Source organism: Meriones unguiculatus, chromosome 3 (genome assembly GCF_030254825.1).
Source record: "Meriones unguiculatus strain TT.TT164.6M chromosome 3, Bangor_MerUng_6.1, whole genome shotgun sequence".
In the NCBI taxonomy this organism is placed as follows: Eukaryota; Metazoa; Chordata; class Mammalia; order Rodentia; family Muridae; genus Meriones; species Meriones unguiculatus.
This window is the reverse complement of record NC_083351.1, coordinates 163943457-163960231: the sequence shown is the minus strand read 5'-3', so window position 1 is coordinate 163960231 and position 16775 is coordinate 163943457. Positions and strand designations below refer to the sequence as shown.

The 16775-nt window shown below is 39.6% G+C and overlaps 1 protein-coding gene across 1 annotated transcript; it reads right to left on the bottom strand.

Annotated features, from left to right (window-relative positions):
• Positions 1 to 353: 353 nt before the first annotated feature.
• Positions 354 to 15746, bottom strand: Alb (albumin). The gene is made up of 15 exons (XM_060381248.1): positions 15531 to 15746; positions 14780 to 14837; positions 13753 to 13885; positions 11831 to 12042; positions 11124 to 11256; positions 10144 to 10241; positions 8437 to 8566; positions 8143 to 8357; positions 6876 to 7008; positions 4407 to 4504; positions 3734 to 3872; positions 3182 to 3405; positions 2232 to 2364; positions 1596 to 1663; positions 354 to 498 (listed from the first exon to the last, which is right to left on the bottom strand). Exons 1-14 carry the CDS (start codon positions 15610 to 15612, stop codon positions 1622 to 1624), a joined length of 1830 nt encoding a protein of 609 aa, XP_060237231.1. The 5' UTR covers positions 15613 to 15746; the 3' UTR covers positions 354 to 498; positions 1596 to 1621.
• Between the last annotated feature and the right edge of the window lie 1029 nt (positions 15747 to 16775).

Below are 16775 nucleotides of genomic sequence, written 5' to 3'. Positions count from 1 at the left end.
CAAGGCTTGATGGCGTCATCCTGAACAGTATTAGTTTTTTTTTTTCAGATCACCCACTTTACCATTAAGCTAGTCACCTTTAAAGCCATTCCTAGCTCCTTTGTCTCCCAACTCCTTCTTAGAGTCCCACCAACAAAGGAAAGTCGTGGTTCATAAGCTTTTGGTCTCTTATTCAGAAAAATCATAATGTTGAAATATTGGTTTATATGCTCACTGCCTGTAACTTGGGAGAGTTTTAACATTTCTTCTCATCTGCTGAAGTGAAGGAAGGGAGAAAGCCGATGGTTTCCCAGAGCCTAGGAGGCTGTGAGGGTAAAGTGTGCCTTCGAAAAATATAGTTCTAGACCACAGAGTAGATTCTTTTCATTCTTTATTAATTGAAGTACAGAGGGAAGAAGTCAAATGTTTGAAGAAATTTGTGTTCCTTGGGGTGTTAATTTTACACCAACAGAAAAGATGAGTCCTGAGTCTTCATGTCTCTTGTTTTTCAAGGGTAGACTGAAAAATCAAAAAGAGACATGTAAGTGTTCTTTGTAAAATGGAATGTTTTCCAAATCTGTTTCTTAGAAATGTTTAATTTCTTAGCTTATTTTTTAAATTTTCAGCAGTAGACAGGCTAAGCATGCTCTAGACTTAATTCAACTCCCTTGCTCGGTGAGCAGACAACATACTGATGTGCATTGTGACACTCCCTCTTTATCACTGGTCCCATCAGAGCATTCAGGTTTCACAGGCAGAGGTCCAGCCATTCCTTGGGGCCTACTTATCCTACTTATTACCTAATTTATTTCAAATGAAAGCTATCTTCTCAGAATGCTACGGAATTTTCTTTTCCTTCTAAAACTGAAGTAAGTTTTGAAAAATTTCTACATCTGTAGGTTCTTTGCTTGAATACAAAATAAGTACGTGTTTCCATACTGGAGAAACAATTTTCTTTTACCACCTTTTCCCATTGTTACCCTATTTCTAAAATTCTCTCCCAATATGTTACAAAAAAAAATTGATCAACATAGTTGTGTTCAATAAGTACTTTCAATGGAGGCTGTTTTGCCATAAGAAGATAAATTCTGTTAAAGCTTGGCATGCGACACATCAGAAATTTGGAAGCAAGTCACTTATTATGAAACTGGAACCCCCATAAGATAGCTCCATTGTGTCTTCCAGTGAAATAAATTCATAGAATTATTGGGTCAAACGCTATGGAATCATTGATACACAACTGTTTTGACCCCAAAAAATGATCTTTCAGTGGGTTTCCGCTTCATTCTGAGGACCCCCTTGGCTGAGCTAACATGACTGGTTCCATGTGGTGGTTCATGAAAGAACAAAGCCACGATTAAATCTCATGATTTTAATTTTAGATCTTGGCTCCCTCTTTCCCTTGTTTGGCTGCCTTTTGGGTAAATTGCATTAACCTAGACTTTCATGTATTCATTTCCTTATCTGCAAATGTGACCCAAATCGGTGAACATATGTGAAGGCCAAAGAGTGGTGGCTGGTGCTAGTCTATGTTGCTCTTGGCAAATGATCATCAAATCTTAGCCGTTTAAAAAAAAATGACTATGGTTACTTTTTAAGATTGCAAGTATAGTTACCTGAGATGCTTGTGGTTGTGATGTGTTTAGGCCAAGGCCTTTTGGCTTTCAGCAACAAGTTTTGGACCCTGAACACAAAGAAATGACGGATGTTAGAAAAATATTAGCAAGGCTATTAGACTTTGCACAGTCCAATAGTCATTGGCAATAACAAAGTAAATTCACATGCCTTGCATCGCTTAATTGCAGTTCTACTAGAATTCCTAAAACAAAGCTCACTTACATCCCTTCTGGCCAAAATTATAAGATAAACTGTTATTAGGCCATAGGGAAAAACATGAAATGATTCAGACATGTGAATATTCTCCACTCATGAGTAAAATAAGTCAGTTCATGAAGGAACATTTAAGGACCAGGTTTCAATGAGTTAATGTTTCTGGGCTTTACAAGTATTTCTAACTATACTCATAAATGTCACAAATTTGGAGCTGAGTGGCCATTATAAACATTTAATATGCCACAGTGTTGTAGGAGGTAAAAATTAAGATTTATGTAAGTCAGTTTGGATCACAGTTATGTAGCAAACAGAGATCTTCCTTGATCTCGTTGTTCAGTATATGACTTTCTAAGCACTAAACCTGACCGAGAGCACAAAAATGGAAGATGAACATATCAAAATTCAAAAAGCTCTGTTACCTCTGTGGAGAAGCATGCTTCCTTGTCTTCCTGCTTGCAGCACTTCTCCAGGAATTCTGCAAAGTCACCCATCACTTTCTTCAGCTGCTCTTCTGTAGCCTGGGGCTTGTGTTTCACCAGCTCAGCAAGTGCCCTGCATTAGGACAGAAAGCAACAACAGGAATGAAATGTTTACTGCCATTCAGGAAAATAAAATAGTAAGGACAGCGAGGCCACAGGTTAAGGTTACAAATCTAGGAGTGACTTCGGCTTTAAGGAGCAACCATGCCATTGCCAGCCTTAATATCCTTGACTGTATATGAGGGTAATAAATACCACTTTGCCAGGACTGGATCAAATAGAATAATCAGCACAAGTCACACCACGTCTTACATATAGTTTCAGGAAATCTCCTGAAAGACTCACGTCTTTGCACTTAATATATGGATTTTTGCTCTGTAGCATTTGCGTCATTGGAAACTAATAACGGGGAGGCTATGAAAACTGACAAGCCAAGCAAGAGAAAACTGCTGGGTCTCTGTCGTAGAACAAGCAGTACTGGACAAAAAGAGCTGTGTGGTGAATGAGTTTTGTAACACGGGACCACGGTCACAGGTACCTGAAAGTGATGACAACTTCCAGCAGCATTTCGTGCTATCAGAACCACACCTGTCAGCCATGGGGATCAAGCCTCCTGTGTGCATTTCCAGCTGTTTTTTTTAGTCTATCCTCAAAACTCAAACCTGCGGCTTTGTCTCGCCTCTGGGGTGGCTTCTTCGCGGAACACTTTCATCTACTTATTCATACCTTGAAATAAATTCTCCTATTTTTTTCTATAACCAATTTTGTTCTACTTACACAAATTCACCAGCTAGTGAATTCCAGCTAATGGTTAGTGTTTTCTACTATTCTCGGGATCAATACATATGCAACAAGTAAACAGACATCTGCAGCAGGAAAGCATTGCTCACGTTTGCTTCTCCATCTGCTTCTCCTTCTCCGGAAGCGTGCAGATATTGGCATGGAAGGTGAAGGTCTCAGCTTTAAACTCCTTGGGGACGTATGTTTCATCAACCGGCAGAGCAGAGAAGCATGGCCGCCGCTCCACCAGGGAACCAGAACAGCACTTGGTGACCTGTTCACTCACTGGGGTCTTCTCGTGGAGCAAGCACACACGGTTCAGGATCGCAGACAGCTAAAGAAGAGAGGCAGCAGAGCAGACTGGTCACACGAGCTTCCAAAAACACCCACTCTCTGACGCGCCAAGAGGACGGTCAGAGTGAACCAGCCACCGTGAATCCCGCTCTGATCGACACAGAAATGTATCCATCTTTGAAAGGAAACACGGGAAGCTGAGGATAACTGTAATAGCTGTCTCCCTCTTCGCTAAATATAGGTGGCCATGTCCCAGCTACCACACACACATGCACGTATGTACTAACACCCTTGCTCCTGAAAGATGGAGTTGTGGATGGGTAAAGACAAAACCCCAGCACTGTCTTGTTGTAGGTTAACAGACTCACATAGTCCTCAACACAGGGCAGTCTCTTCTTTTCCGGAAGTGCACAGCAATGGGTGCCCACTCTTCCTAGGCTTCTGGCAGCCTCCACGAGAGTCGGAGTCGACACCTGAGGTGCTTTCTTGGTGTAGCGAACTAGAACGCTGTTTTAAAATATATATACATGTAACTTACATGTTTTAATCCATGCAGAAAACTGACCTGACATAATATATTTCAAAAGGAGAAAATTCACCCCAAACCAACTCTGATGGGTTCCCCCACACACACACACTAATCAAAGTACCTTTGCTTCTAGGGTTGAGAGCACAGTACTGGAGGAAGACCGGTCCTGAGAGGCTAAGTGACCATACAATCTCCTTGGAGTATATGATCTTAGAATTAGATTTGTACTAAAATCATAAGGAAGTGAGCTACAATTCTCTAGCCCAATGGCAGTAATTCACTCAGTACTGCTTTAAATAACTTCTATCACAAACCTCCACATATCAAACATTGTGATAAACTCAAAAGAGAGAGACCTGTCAAGTAAGTTATCTCCTTTCCTGGAATTTATTTTTTGATAGACGGGATTATAAATAATGTGCTTTCATTGCTAAAGCTGTGTGCTAAGTGGTCTCTACAGTGTTTTAAATAATTACAACCTGATCAAGGGAAAACAGTTGAAAACTACTCACGCATTTTGGAACCCATACTCTCCAAGCTTCTCATAAAGTTCACAGTTGCTTTTGACTAAGTTCTGAGGCTCCTCCACAAGAGGCTTAAATTCATCAAACTGCAACATAAAAAAGAATGGTGTTTCTAGCCCCCTTCTTGAGAGCCCAAAGTAGGTCACTTTGCACTTCTCCCTTCCTTCCTTGCCAAGTCGGCCACATCACATTTAAATTGTTCCTTTTATCCGCAAGGTGGTTTAGTGCAAGTCAGTAAGACTTGTCAGGCTCTGGAATTCAGTGGCTGTGTCTGAACCTGGTCATCTGACTTACTTTCTTGTTGTGTAACTGTTCCTCCCGAGTCTAAGCTTCCCGCTGATCCCCTCTACAGTGGCAGTCAGTTCACTCACAACCAGAACTGTTCTGTTAACCCACTAACTGGATGAAATTAAAATCGCATCTAGTGTGGCCATCATTTTAGGCAACCTCTCTAGTTGGCTTTGGAGGTCTCTGGGGTGAGAGCTTCTATGCCCAGCCTCAACCACAGAATGGTGTCTGGTGTTTGCCAGTTTCTTTGTAAAGTATGAGTCTCTTCTGTTTGCAAATAGTTCAGAAACCAGTGTGCACTGGCAAAAGCATCCTGATGTCACCCACAAGAATTACATCACATAAAACACGTTCTCCAAAATGTTCCAAAGTGTTTTTAGAGTTTACAAACCCCTTCCAGATACTACTCCCTTTTTTAATTCTTTATTAATTACACTTTATTTACTTTGTATTCCCCCTGTGGTTCCCTCTCTCCTTCTGTCCCAATCCCTCCCTTCCTCCACCCTCTGCATGCATGCCCCTCCCCAAGTCTACTGATAGGGGAGGTCTTCTTTTCCTTCCTTCTGACCCTAGTCAATTAGGTCTCGTCAGGAGTGGCTGCATTGTCTTCTTCTGTGGCCTGGTAATGCTGCTTCTCCCTCAAAGGGAGGTAATTAAAGAGCAGGCCAATCAGTTCATGTCAGAGACAGTCCCTGTTCCTATTACAATGGAACCCACTTGGATACTGAACTGCCATGGGCTACATCTGTGCAGGGCTCTTAGGTTATCTCCATGCATAGTCCTTGGTTGAAGTATCAGTCTCAGGAAAGACCCCTGTGCTCAGATTTTTTGGTTCTGTTGCTCTCCTTGTGGAGTTCCTGCCCTCTCCAAATCTTACTGTTTCCCACTTCTTTCCTAAGATTCCCTGCACTCTGCCCAAAGGTTGCCCATAAGTCTCAGCATCTGCATTGATAGTCTGCAGGGCAGAGCCTTCCAGAGGCCCTCTGTGTCAGGCTCCTGACTTGTTCCCTCTTTTCTCCTTCTTCTGATGTCCATTCTCTTTGCCTTTCTGGATAGAAATTGAGCATTTTAGCAAGAGTCCTCCATCTTGATTAGTTTCTTTAGGTGTACAGATTTTAGTAGGTTTATCCTATATTATATGTCTATATGAGTGAGTATATACCATGTGCATCTTTCTGCTTCTGGGATAGCCACAAAGGACATAAAGTACCTTAGTGTGAACCTAACCAAACAAGTCAAAGACTTGTGTGAAAAAAATTTCCAGTCTCTAAAGAAAGAATTAGATGAAGATATCAGAAGACGGAAAGATCTCCCATGCTCATGGCTTGGCAGGATTAATATAGTAAAAATGGCCATCTTACCAAAAGCAATCTACAGATTCAATGCAATTCCCATCAAATTACCAACACAATTCTTTACAGACCTTGAAAGAAAAATTTTCACCTTCATATGGAACAACAAGAAACTCAGAATTGTTAAAACAATTCTCTACAGTAAAAGATCTTCAGGAGGTATCTCCAACCCTGATCTCAAGCTGTGCTATAGAGCAACAATACTAAAAACTGCATGGTACTGGCATAGAAATAGACTGGTGGATCAATGGAATCAAATAGAAGACCCTAACATAAATCCATACACTTATGGACACCTGATTTTTTTACAAAGATACCAAAACCATTCAATGGAAAAAAGACAGCATCTTCAACAAATGGTGCTGGCCTAACTGGATGTCTACATGTAGAAAAATGCAAATAGATCCATGCTTATCACCCTGTACAAAACAGATACTACTTCTGATAGTTGACAATTTGGGGGATCAGGTGAATGGTCTCTAGGCTAAATAAATCTCTTTAAGTTGGCATTTGAATTTACTCTCCTGGTTTAGTCTCAAGAATATGAAGTAGGGAGAGCTACAATAGAGATTGTATGCAAATAAAGATTCTTTCCTCTCTTCAAACCTTCCCTTTCTAGAAGTCATTGTAGTTTTCCTTATGTTTTATCCAAAGTGTTTAACCTATCATATTGAAGATTTTAAGAGTTCACACCTGCCTCCATCTCAAGAAAATGTGTGAATTGACTTATCTATTGACTCTTATTAGTTCACTGCTTCCTTTGTCCTTCTTGGAAGGGCCAGCAGTACCGCGGTGTTGTTGGCTTATGGAAACCTACCACATGGCCATAGCATGCATGAGGGTCGGCTTCAGCACAGCATTTTTCCAGTGTGGCTTCGTATTTCTTAGCAAGTCTCAGCAACAAGGAAACGGAGTACTCAGGGTGCCTTCTTGAATATTCATACAAAAACCTAATTGAGATGAACATAGGCTGAGTTAAATAATCGAGCAAGTAATCGGGTCACATGACTAAGCTCAGTAGTGATTGACATTCCAGGTATCCTGCATTGGCGCGAGCTCCATACAGGAAACTAAGCAGCAAGAACTTGAAACACAGAAAAAAACTCTTCCCAGGTTCTGCTTTGCCACCGCAACATAGTCTCATGTTCTGCATGGGGAACTTACTAACACTATTAGCCCATAACTTCCTCCATTGTAGGATGGAAATAATGATAGCATCTCTCTTCCAAGGTGGATTGGGATAAATGCACAGCACAGCCTATCAAAGTACACAGTGACCAGCACATATTAAATGTTTGATTCATAGCTATTTTTACCGCATGTCTAGTTTGTTTTGAACTATTTCTCCTAAGTATCTCAACAAATGTGTTAATAGAGATATAACATTAAGTATTTCTTTTTCTTTTAGATATGAGTGAATTGTCTATTAAGTATAGTGAATAGGGTACAGTCATAAGTCAACAATAGGATAAAATTAATTGTTGCAGTTACTGAAAACATATAGTCATTTGTTATTAATTGTATCCTGTCTTGCCACACTGTGACATTCTGGTCTTTTCAACCAAGTATGAAGCAACTAGTGTCATATTGATATCATATATATACATATATATATACACATACATATATATATACACATATGTGATTATGTGTATGCATATATGTATATATTTATATATATACTTACTGCCATCATAGAAATGCATAGATATAGGAGGATAGGTGAGCAGAGAGTTAAATAATAAATAATATATTCATATACATTAGATATTTGAGAAATATGTTTATAAGAATGATTAAGTGATACACATAATTTATATATTCATGGAACATTTCTAAAGATTTCCAGAAGTATTCCTATGAGGTAAGAAACATTGAGTTCACGCTGAACGCTTGTATGATTTCATACAAATATTTTAAATTACTTAAAATACCCTTCAGGTAAATTTTAAAGGCTGAGAATGGTAAGGGTCAACAAATTGTGTGAGAGCCACAAAAGTCATGCTCACTCCAAAGGAGGGCCTGGTGCGGCTTCCTAAACCATGCCGCCCTTCAAAGCGTTGAAAGGAAAAGCATCTACTCACGTGCCCAGGAAGACATCTTTGGCCTCAGCATAGTTCTTGCACACATCCTTATCCTCCACAAAATCAGCAGTTAATGCAGGCAGATCGGCAGGCATGTCGTCATGTTCCACCTCAGCAAGGCACTGGGATTTCTGCAACATTTCTTTATCACAGCAAGCCTGCAGCTTGCTGGAGATAGACGCCTGGTTTTCACACATGTACTTGGCAAGCTCCGCCTGCAAGAAAGAAAAATGAATGCCTCACTGTTCACTGACGGAGCCCCTGGTTAACTGACTGAGCATGAAGAGGCTTTACCCTGTCATCTGCACATTCAAGCAGGTCACCATGGCAGCACTCCTGGGTGACTTTGGTAAGGTCTGTTGCCAGTTTGGTAATTTCTGCGAAGTCAGCGTTGGGGAATGTCTGGCTCATTCGAGCTACTGCCCTAAAAAGAAAAATTCCCATTAAAGAATTAATGATTGTATTGTATTTGTATGAAAGCAACAAAAAGACATCATTTATAACAAGGAAGTTCAAAACTGAAATGAAGAAACTTATAAAAAAATTCGCTAGTTCGCTAGTTCTTGTAATGCTAGTCTGACATGATACTCATATTTTCTTTGGCAGAATTATCTACTGCAACAATAAGGTGCTGTGTGCTGTGTGGAAAGCTTAGGCCCCATAAAATTAAAATCATAGAAGAATTCCCAAAGTGCAGCAGTCTGAACTTTTGACTCTTTATCTGACTTCTCTTTCTGGTTTGATCACATCTTAGCAGTGTGACCCCAAAACGTTAAATCAAAGGGTCTGGACAATTAAATTACGTCATGGCAGGAAAGCATTTTCTCATCTGGAAATGAAGATTTGACATCTTTTGTCTTAAGACATATCTTTCTGAATTCTAAAGATCTGTGACGGGAAAAAAATAATTCCTAAGTTCTAGAGAATTGGAGAGTTATGCATCATTCTGCCAAGAAATTGTTCCAGCAGACAGCATCTAAGCTCTATGACAAGATGTAAAAGCCAAGATTTTCAACATTTCCAAAATAATTTCCGGTTCCCTAGCTCTGATGAAAAGACTCCTTTGATGCAGCCAGTCCTGATGAAACCTGACAGGCTAGGGTCAGATGGAAGGGGAGGAGGACTTGCCCTATCCGTGGGCTTGGGGAGGGGCATGAGAGGAGATGAGAAAGGGAGGATGAGATTGGGAGGGGACGAGGGAGGGCTACAGAGTGAATAAACTGTAATTAGTATAAAAAATAAAAATTAAAAAAAGAAAGAGCCAACGGTTGATCGTGTAACAGTCTAGTGTTTCAGGTTGGAGTTGCTGTATTGATTGGTTCAATTGGCTTTAATAATTTAGATGGTAAGAATGACTCAGTTAGGGTAATTCTGCTGACAGCTTCTAGAGAACACGCACAGTATCTGTCATCTCCATTTTGCTGCTCTAACAGATGAGGTGCTAAACAGGCAAGTGTATTTTTCTTGGCTTCTCTATGAAAGGATGCTTCAAAATTCCACTACAGCATATAAAAGCAAAGAAAGGGTCGAGCAAAAACACAGGAGTCTTAATTCTTAATTCTGTTCTTAACAGAATTGAAATTGTAAAAAAAAAAAAAAAAAATTCTGAGGTAGTAACTCCAGCTTGCTTGATGGCTGAATTCTACTATTAGGACATAAAACAGTTTCAGACTGAGGAAAAATAAATTAAGTAAGTTAATTACTCTAACAAGGACTGCATTTTTTAAATGCCTTTAAAATGACATTCCAAGTCTTTATAAACAACTAAGATTTTAAATATCTGTCTTCTTTTAGACAAAAAAAAAAAGTCTTCTAAATTCTTTGGAAATACTTTAAAACATAAATACTGAGGCACAAATGTAAAATTATTACTGTTATTCTGATTTCACCTCTATCAACTTCATGAAGTGCCTTGTCTAATTGTCTAGTCAAAGGACTATTTGATTAGACAAATAGATGCAAATTAGATGCAATCTGTCGTATTAAAATAAAGCTACATACCATGCCTTGAAAGCTCTCTCACCGAATTTCTTCAAACTTGAGCACTTCAGTCTTTGTCGGACAGCTGAAACCAATGCTTTCTCCTTCAGCGCATCAAGCTACAAAAAGGAATCCAGTTGGGAAAAAAAAAAAAAAAACTGGAAAAGGCTATTTCTACACACACACACACCCCTTCAAAAATTCCAGACAGCCCAATGCCAAAATACTTGGTCTACACGGGGAGTTGACATCAGGACTTTGTGCATGTGAGGCAAGAATTGTACCATTTAGTTGCACCTTCTATCCCAGGGAAATTTTAAAAGATAATTTACTCCCAAGTTCACAACTACTCCCCTTGGGCAAATAATTCTTTTGATACCTAAGGGAAAAGAAAATGAGTCTGGTCGTGGTGGAGGCATCGAGGCATTTAAAAAGCAGCATGGCGATGTTACCAGGGGCAGAGTGCCGAAAGGAGCTGTAGGACACTGTCCTCTGGGATATATAACATGGACTGACTTCTTAATATCGTGACTGATATCCCAGTCCTTCCTCCATCACTGTTCATAAAATCAGTAAGGGCCTCCAAAGAACAAACCAGGCATATCCTAAACACATATGGAAGAAAGGAACGGAAGCCAACTTCTAGCATCAGGAAAATTCTCTGCTTTGAATTCTACCCCCAGTAAAATGTGTCAGGGGAGGACTGAACAAAACAAACAAAACTCATAGCCCTTGCTGGGTACCAACGTGTACCAACCGTATATGCTACAAAAGTCATCACCATAAAGAGTGACACGTACAAGACACATCGCTGCTAAATTTTAGAAAGAAGAGAGATGTTAGAGCAAAGCCCCGCTGGTAACTTAAGAGGGAAGAAGGGTTCCTAATGACAGAGAGAAGTTCCATTCGGAGATTCAGGTTTCTGAAATCTAGCCATAAAATGGTCAAAATCTGAGGTTGGGATACCACGTAGTTCTCCCGCCAGTCTTTCCAGGAATCACCTTGGGTGTCAGGCAGGCTCCTTTGTCATCAGCTGCACAGCACTCAGTCAGGACTGCAGTGTATTTATCAGCCAAGTAAAGGAGCTCCGGGCCGTAGAAATAAGGATGTCTTCTGGCAACTTCATGCAAGTAACTGAGTTATGGGAAAAGAAGAAAACAGGCAATCATTTCCCATAGCACATAACACTACAGAAATTACTAGAGTCAGCCTATGCTCAGAGATTGTCATTGGCCAGTTTTACTCAGTGTGGCCGTCTGTGAGTGATGGCCCATTCTATTGTTCTCAAGTGAGAAAAGGGGGAGGAAATTTGTGTGTGTGTGCAAATATTCACAAGCGTGCACTTTGGGTAGATAGTTAAATTTAGGTGATGTAATGTTGCTGACTAAAATGAAATTGATCCAGAGAACATGAACAACACGCGCACGCACACACACACACACCCCTTCAGACTATTTTACAACTTCTCTGTCTCAGATTTTTTTCACATGGGTAATACCTGTTTTCAAGATCAAAACATTTTTGATCTTTCTGTTGTTGTTTTGTATAGTTTTGTGGTTTCAAGTATGTTTTTAAAGGTCTTCTCAAGGTCAAACCTTTCCAGGCTTGCTGTTGGTTATTTAGGGATTTGATGACTATCAGCAGAAGTGTTAACTGTCAGAGGTGTTACCCAGTGTTTAATTTAAAGCATAGAAATCTAAGTACTTACTGTCCCATAAATGCTTCAGCATTTTCCTGGAAGGCAGTACACATGGCATCAGGCTCCGCCCTCTTGAATGGGGGCAGCTGGGGGTTGTCATCTTTGTGTTGCAGGAAACATTCATTTCTTTCGGGCTCTTGTTTTGCACAGCAGTCGGCCATTTCAGCATATTTTTCACCAAAATTTGGTAGAGAGCATAACTTGTCTCCAAAAAGAGTGTGCTGAGTGGAAGACAGAGGCTGTCAAATTCCTGCCAGGACCTGACTTTCTACATAGCCGAAGAGCAGTGTAAAAACCCAAAGATGCTGATAAAATTTAGTAAAGGAAAACATGTGCCTTGTATGTACGTACGTAGATGAGATATAGCTATCTATATAGAAGCATCACATGGCACCTTGAGCTATATACAGTTTTATGCTTTTACATACCCCTCAAAATAAATTTAAGTATAAAAACGTTAATGAAATAAATTACTTCTTTAAAACCATGAAGCAAAAGAAAATTCCCTCATTTGCTTTCCTTTGATTTGTCTGTTTCTGTGTAATTTTTGTGATAGCCAAGTGCCACAGGGTTATGTATAGTGACTAAAGCAGAGAGCAAAGAGCTGAGGGCCTTGAAGAATATCGCCTTACATTTTCTGTCTGGCACTAAAAGCCAGGAGAGAAGTCAGCATAATTAAAAAAAAAAAAAAATCAAGGGAATTTGAAGGAGCAGGTGAACTCAAGCTCAGGAGGAGTGTGTTCGTGTTCACACAGCCCCTCACGGGGCCAGCTCCTTTTGGAGAAGCCTGAGTTTTTAGTAGGCTCCCTGTAACTGAAGAACACCACAGTCTGCTTTAAGTGGTGACTGCCCTTAAGCGCACACCTCCTCTTTACTCTAGGAACACCTCCCTCAAAGGGCTTCATCTGTTAAATAATCCTTCCCTTCCTCATTAATTTTTATTATAAAAGCCATTTAACTTCACGGAAATTTTACTGATCCTAACAGAATTTACTAAATTTCAAATATGTACTTTTAGGAATAACAAGGTAGAACTGTACTGTTTTGTGTGAAGTATTAGTTCTTCAATGAGAGGGAAAGGTATCCAGAGGAAGGCAAGAAGAATGAGTCTAGAGATAAATTTAAAACATGCTTGCCTATAGGTTAAGTGGAGAGAAAAGCTAGGGTATCAGATTTTAAAGGCTTGTCTGTAAATAGCAAAATTTCTAAATGACTGAAAACCCCACTTTTTAATTGTATGTAAAATATCTGTGCTCCTAAAATAGTAACAGAGAGCTACCCTATGATTTTTATCAAGCTAACAAAATAACAGAGAAACCGGCTGTGCGTTCTGAAGATTAACATAGTACCATTATGTTAAGAAGACATTATCTCTCTTATGCTACCATAGCATTACCCGTAGGAGTCAAAATGTATAAGCAACCTTCATTTTTCATTAATTGTTGTTATATGCATATGTTCATGTATGTACACACATATTTCTAAATATAGCCTGCTCCTTCTGTATAATGTTCTTGTATGTATGTTTTCAGGGCTGACTGTTGGTACTGAATAGCCATTTGGTGTTCTCTTCCTTAGAGAAGGCAATTTCTCCCGCTCTCAGCATCTGTTACTTGCCTATAGTCCTTTAGATAGGGATGAGGCCTTGTGGCCTTTCTCTCCTCCACTTTGGCATGTCTACTGTCATAGTCATTGTTGCACTCATTTTAGGAAGTCATGTTGGTGAGACTTTTTGAGTGTAGCTTCTGACATTACTAGAAAACACAATCTCATAACAAAATCCTTGTTGCCCTGGCTTTAACAATCTTTCTGCCCCCTCTTCCGCTATGTTCCCTGATCCCTAAGTGTGGGGGTAATGATTTGTTTTCCCTTGAGACACTCAGAATAACATGAAACACAAAAGGAGACCCTCAGAATCAGAATGTACTTACAAGTGATTTGTCACAGTTTTCAGCAGACTCATCTTTAGCACAGTTGCTTGCAAAGTCAGTTACTTCTCTCACTAATTTGACATGTTCTTCATAGGAGCATTTCTGGAGATACTGGGAAAAGGTGATCAGGACACTGAAAAACAGTTACAGAAATAAAACTTTAGTATGAAGCCGTTGGCTCTCCTAAACAGTGAACAGTGGTGTGTGTGTGTGTATGTGTATGTGTGTGTGTGTGTGTGTGTCTTCTATATTTTGTATATCTTTCTTTTTCTTATCACTATCTAGAAAGCCTATTCTGTTCAGGTCTTCTCTGAGGCATAACCAGGAGCATGATCCTTTCTAAGCAAAAAGAATATGGATTTCTACCATGCTTAAGTGTACATGCATGTGTGTGTGTCAGAAGATTTATGAATGGGGGCAAACAAGCAAACTATGTTCTAAATATATTTATTGTCAAGGATAGACTTTATGTAAGTCCTTTCAGTTGTTTCTTTTCTAACCCATATAACTCCGTTAACACCATTGACCATTTTAAAAATATACTAATTACTTGTTTTTCACTACATCAAAACATTATTAAGGTTGGGGGTGTGGTGACCACTTCACAAAATAATGTTCTCAAGATATTGTACGATCTTATTGTGTAAAGAAGAGTTAGTGAGTGAGCTGCCCAAGGAAATATATATCATAAACCTCTGCATAAAGAAAAATAAGACTTCACAAGTTGGATGTGGGCTTCAGAATCTCTCTCCAGTAAAGTGGCCATTAGCCACATGGGGCATAGATACAGTAAAATTAAATATTATTTGAATGTGTGCTCTTCAGTTACATTTGCCATGTTTTAAGTGCTCAATGGCCACATTTCCTATGGCTGCCATGTTGCTCAGCACAGACCCAGTCTTCCCATCAACGGAAACATTTCTACGGGACGGCACTGCTCTACAATTTGCACACTCGAGGTGGGCAAAGGCATTTTAGAACTGGAGCTATTGGAACTAGTAAGTTGGCTTTGAACATTTGAACTTACAGGCCTTTGAAATATTTTTCTCCCAAATCTTTATACCGATGAGCGATCTCACTCTTGTCTGTGGGAACAAGGAAAGAAAAAAAAAAAAAAACACAAAACATATTTAGATATTGACGATCACAGCTAATTCTAATGCTGCCGTTCCTACTCCTTAAGCTATTCCCTGAAGATGCTGGCCTCTAATCTCTAGAAAAATAAATAAATAAAGAAAGAAAATACATTTTTTAAAAAGTCCGGAAATGGCAATGATTCCTTTCTTCTACATTTGAAGAAATGTTCTTTCACCAAGAATATCATTTTAAAACTTAACGGTTTATAGCTTAACATTCGAATCCAAGATCTAATGCTTTTTGTCATATCTGTAGATATCTACTAAGACAATCTGAAATAAAAATAAATACAAATGGAGGCTCCGTTTATCAAATTAGCAATACACACTTTTAGTCTCTAATATAGAATGGTACAATAAGCAGGCCATTTGAGACCATGCTGAAGTCTGTCTTCAGCTGCATCGGATACGGTTTAGGCCGTTCTGCGTAGCCTTTCTTCAAAATTAAAATCCCCCCATTATCATTACCAAAGATATCTAAAATAAATAAATAATATAACCACACAAGGGTTCTCACACGCAAACCATCGTCACAGTCTAGAAATGAGCACTAGAGGCAAACTTAACTCTTTAAAGATTCAGGGCTTCTGTTGCTAGGAAAGTTAAGCCCGAAATAGAGACATAAAAACATAAAATTCTTACGTGCTGCATCTCGGCGAAACACACCCCTGGAGAAAGCAGAGCCAGAGACAAAGAGAAGGAGGAGGAAAGTTACCCACTTCATTGTGCCAGTGGCTAGTGGGGTTGAGAGGAAAGGTGAGATGAGTGGAGGGAATTTCGTCCTTATATACCTCTTCAACCCCTAACTGCAGATCATTAATCACACTGAGCTTGCATTTCATTGGTTCCTACCTGATTACAAAATCGTACCATCCTTGCCAAAAAGTTGTTTGACTAAATCCCTTGCGTATGTTTGCCATCCGGAGCTGCTTTCCCCACAAGCCTTTGTCAATTCATGAAAGTTATGTAAGACATCAAATTTTACATAAGAGGTTAAACTGTTCAAACCTTTCTATTACTGTGTTCTTCTGTCTCCCACTTGAGCATTTTGGTTTACGTCTTTGCATGGAAACATGACCTTTTTTTGAGACTTTTTTTTCCTCTGTGTAGCACTGGCTGTCTGGAACTTGCTTTGTAGACTAGGCTGGCCTCCAACTCAAAGAGATCTTCCTGCCTCTACCTCCCCAAGTGCTGAGATTACAGGTGTGTGCCCCCACGCCCAGCTTGGAAACACGACATATTTTAAAAGATACAAACTGAATTACATGGATTACTCATACCAAATAAGCTTTTATGTATAGGTAACAAAGAATTTGCATGAGGAAGTGAGGGAACCTGATTATAGGCCTTCTGTCTTTCTCATCGTTTTGAAATTAGAATCTTCCATGAAGCTCACATTGCCTCAGATCTGAACTGAGAAAAGGCCAGAGCAATTAGAACAATTGCAGTGGATGGTTAGATATTTTGTGTCCTCACCCCAGCTCTGGCTATGTGTGAACCAGACCTGGGATAGAATATTTTCATCTAACACGAATCCCTTTCTGGTGGTGTTTTAGAAGAGACACTAGAAGAAAGAACGTTTACCCAAACGACAACGATGATGGTCTTTGCCATGGTAACATATCTCGTCTGACACGATAGAATGGTCATTGGTAGCAAAACAGTTCTCTCACTTATCTAAAATAATGAGTCAGTCAAGGTTATCATCCAAATTGCCCCCATGGTGCCTATACGTACAGAGACTACTCAGTGACAAGAAAAGCGTTCTTCTTCATGTCTGCTTTCTATGACCTCACCTTATGTCCTCATCTTCAGGAAGATAGAAAATTATGTAATCAAACACAGGAGTAAAATCATAATGAAGGAGAAGGAACAAGTATATCCTTG

Bases quoted from the DNA above. Each gene is read 5' to 3' on its own strand.
- Alb (XM_060381248.1), bottom strand. From the start codon at position 15,612: ATGAAGTGGGTAACTTTCCTCCTCCTTCTCTTTGTCTCTGGCTCTGCT. The intron at 11,257-11,830 runs GTAAGTACTTAG...CCCATAACTCAG, and splicing joins GCTGAAGCATTTATGGGACA to TTACTTGCATGAAGTTGCCA. The intron at 2,365-3,181 runs GTGAGCAATGCT...GTCCTAATGCAG, and splicing joins AAGCAGATGGAGAAGCAAAC to GGCACTTGCTGAGCTGGTGA.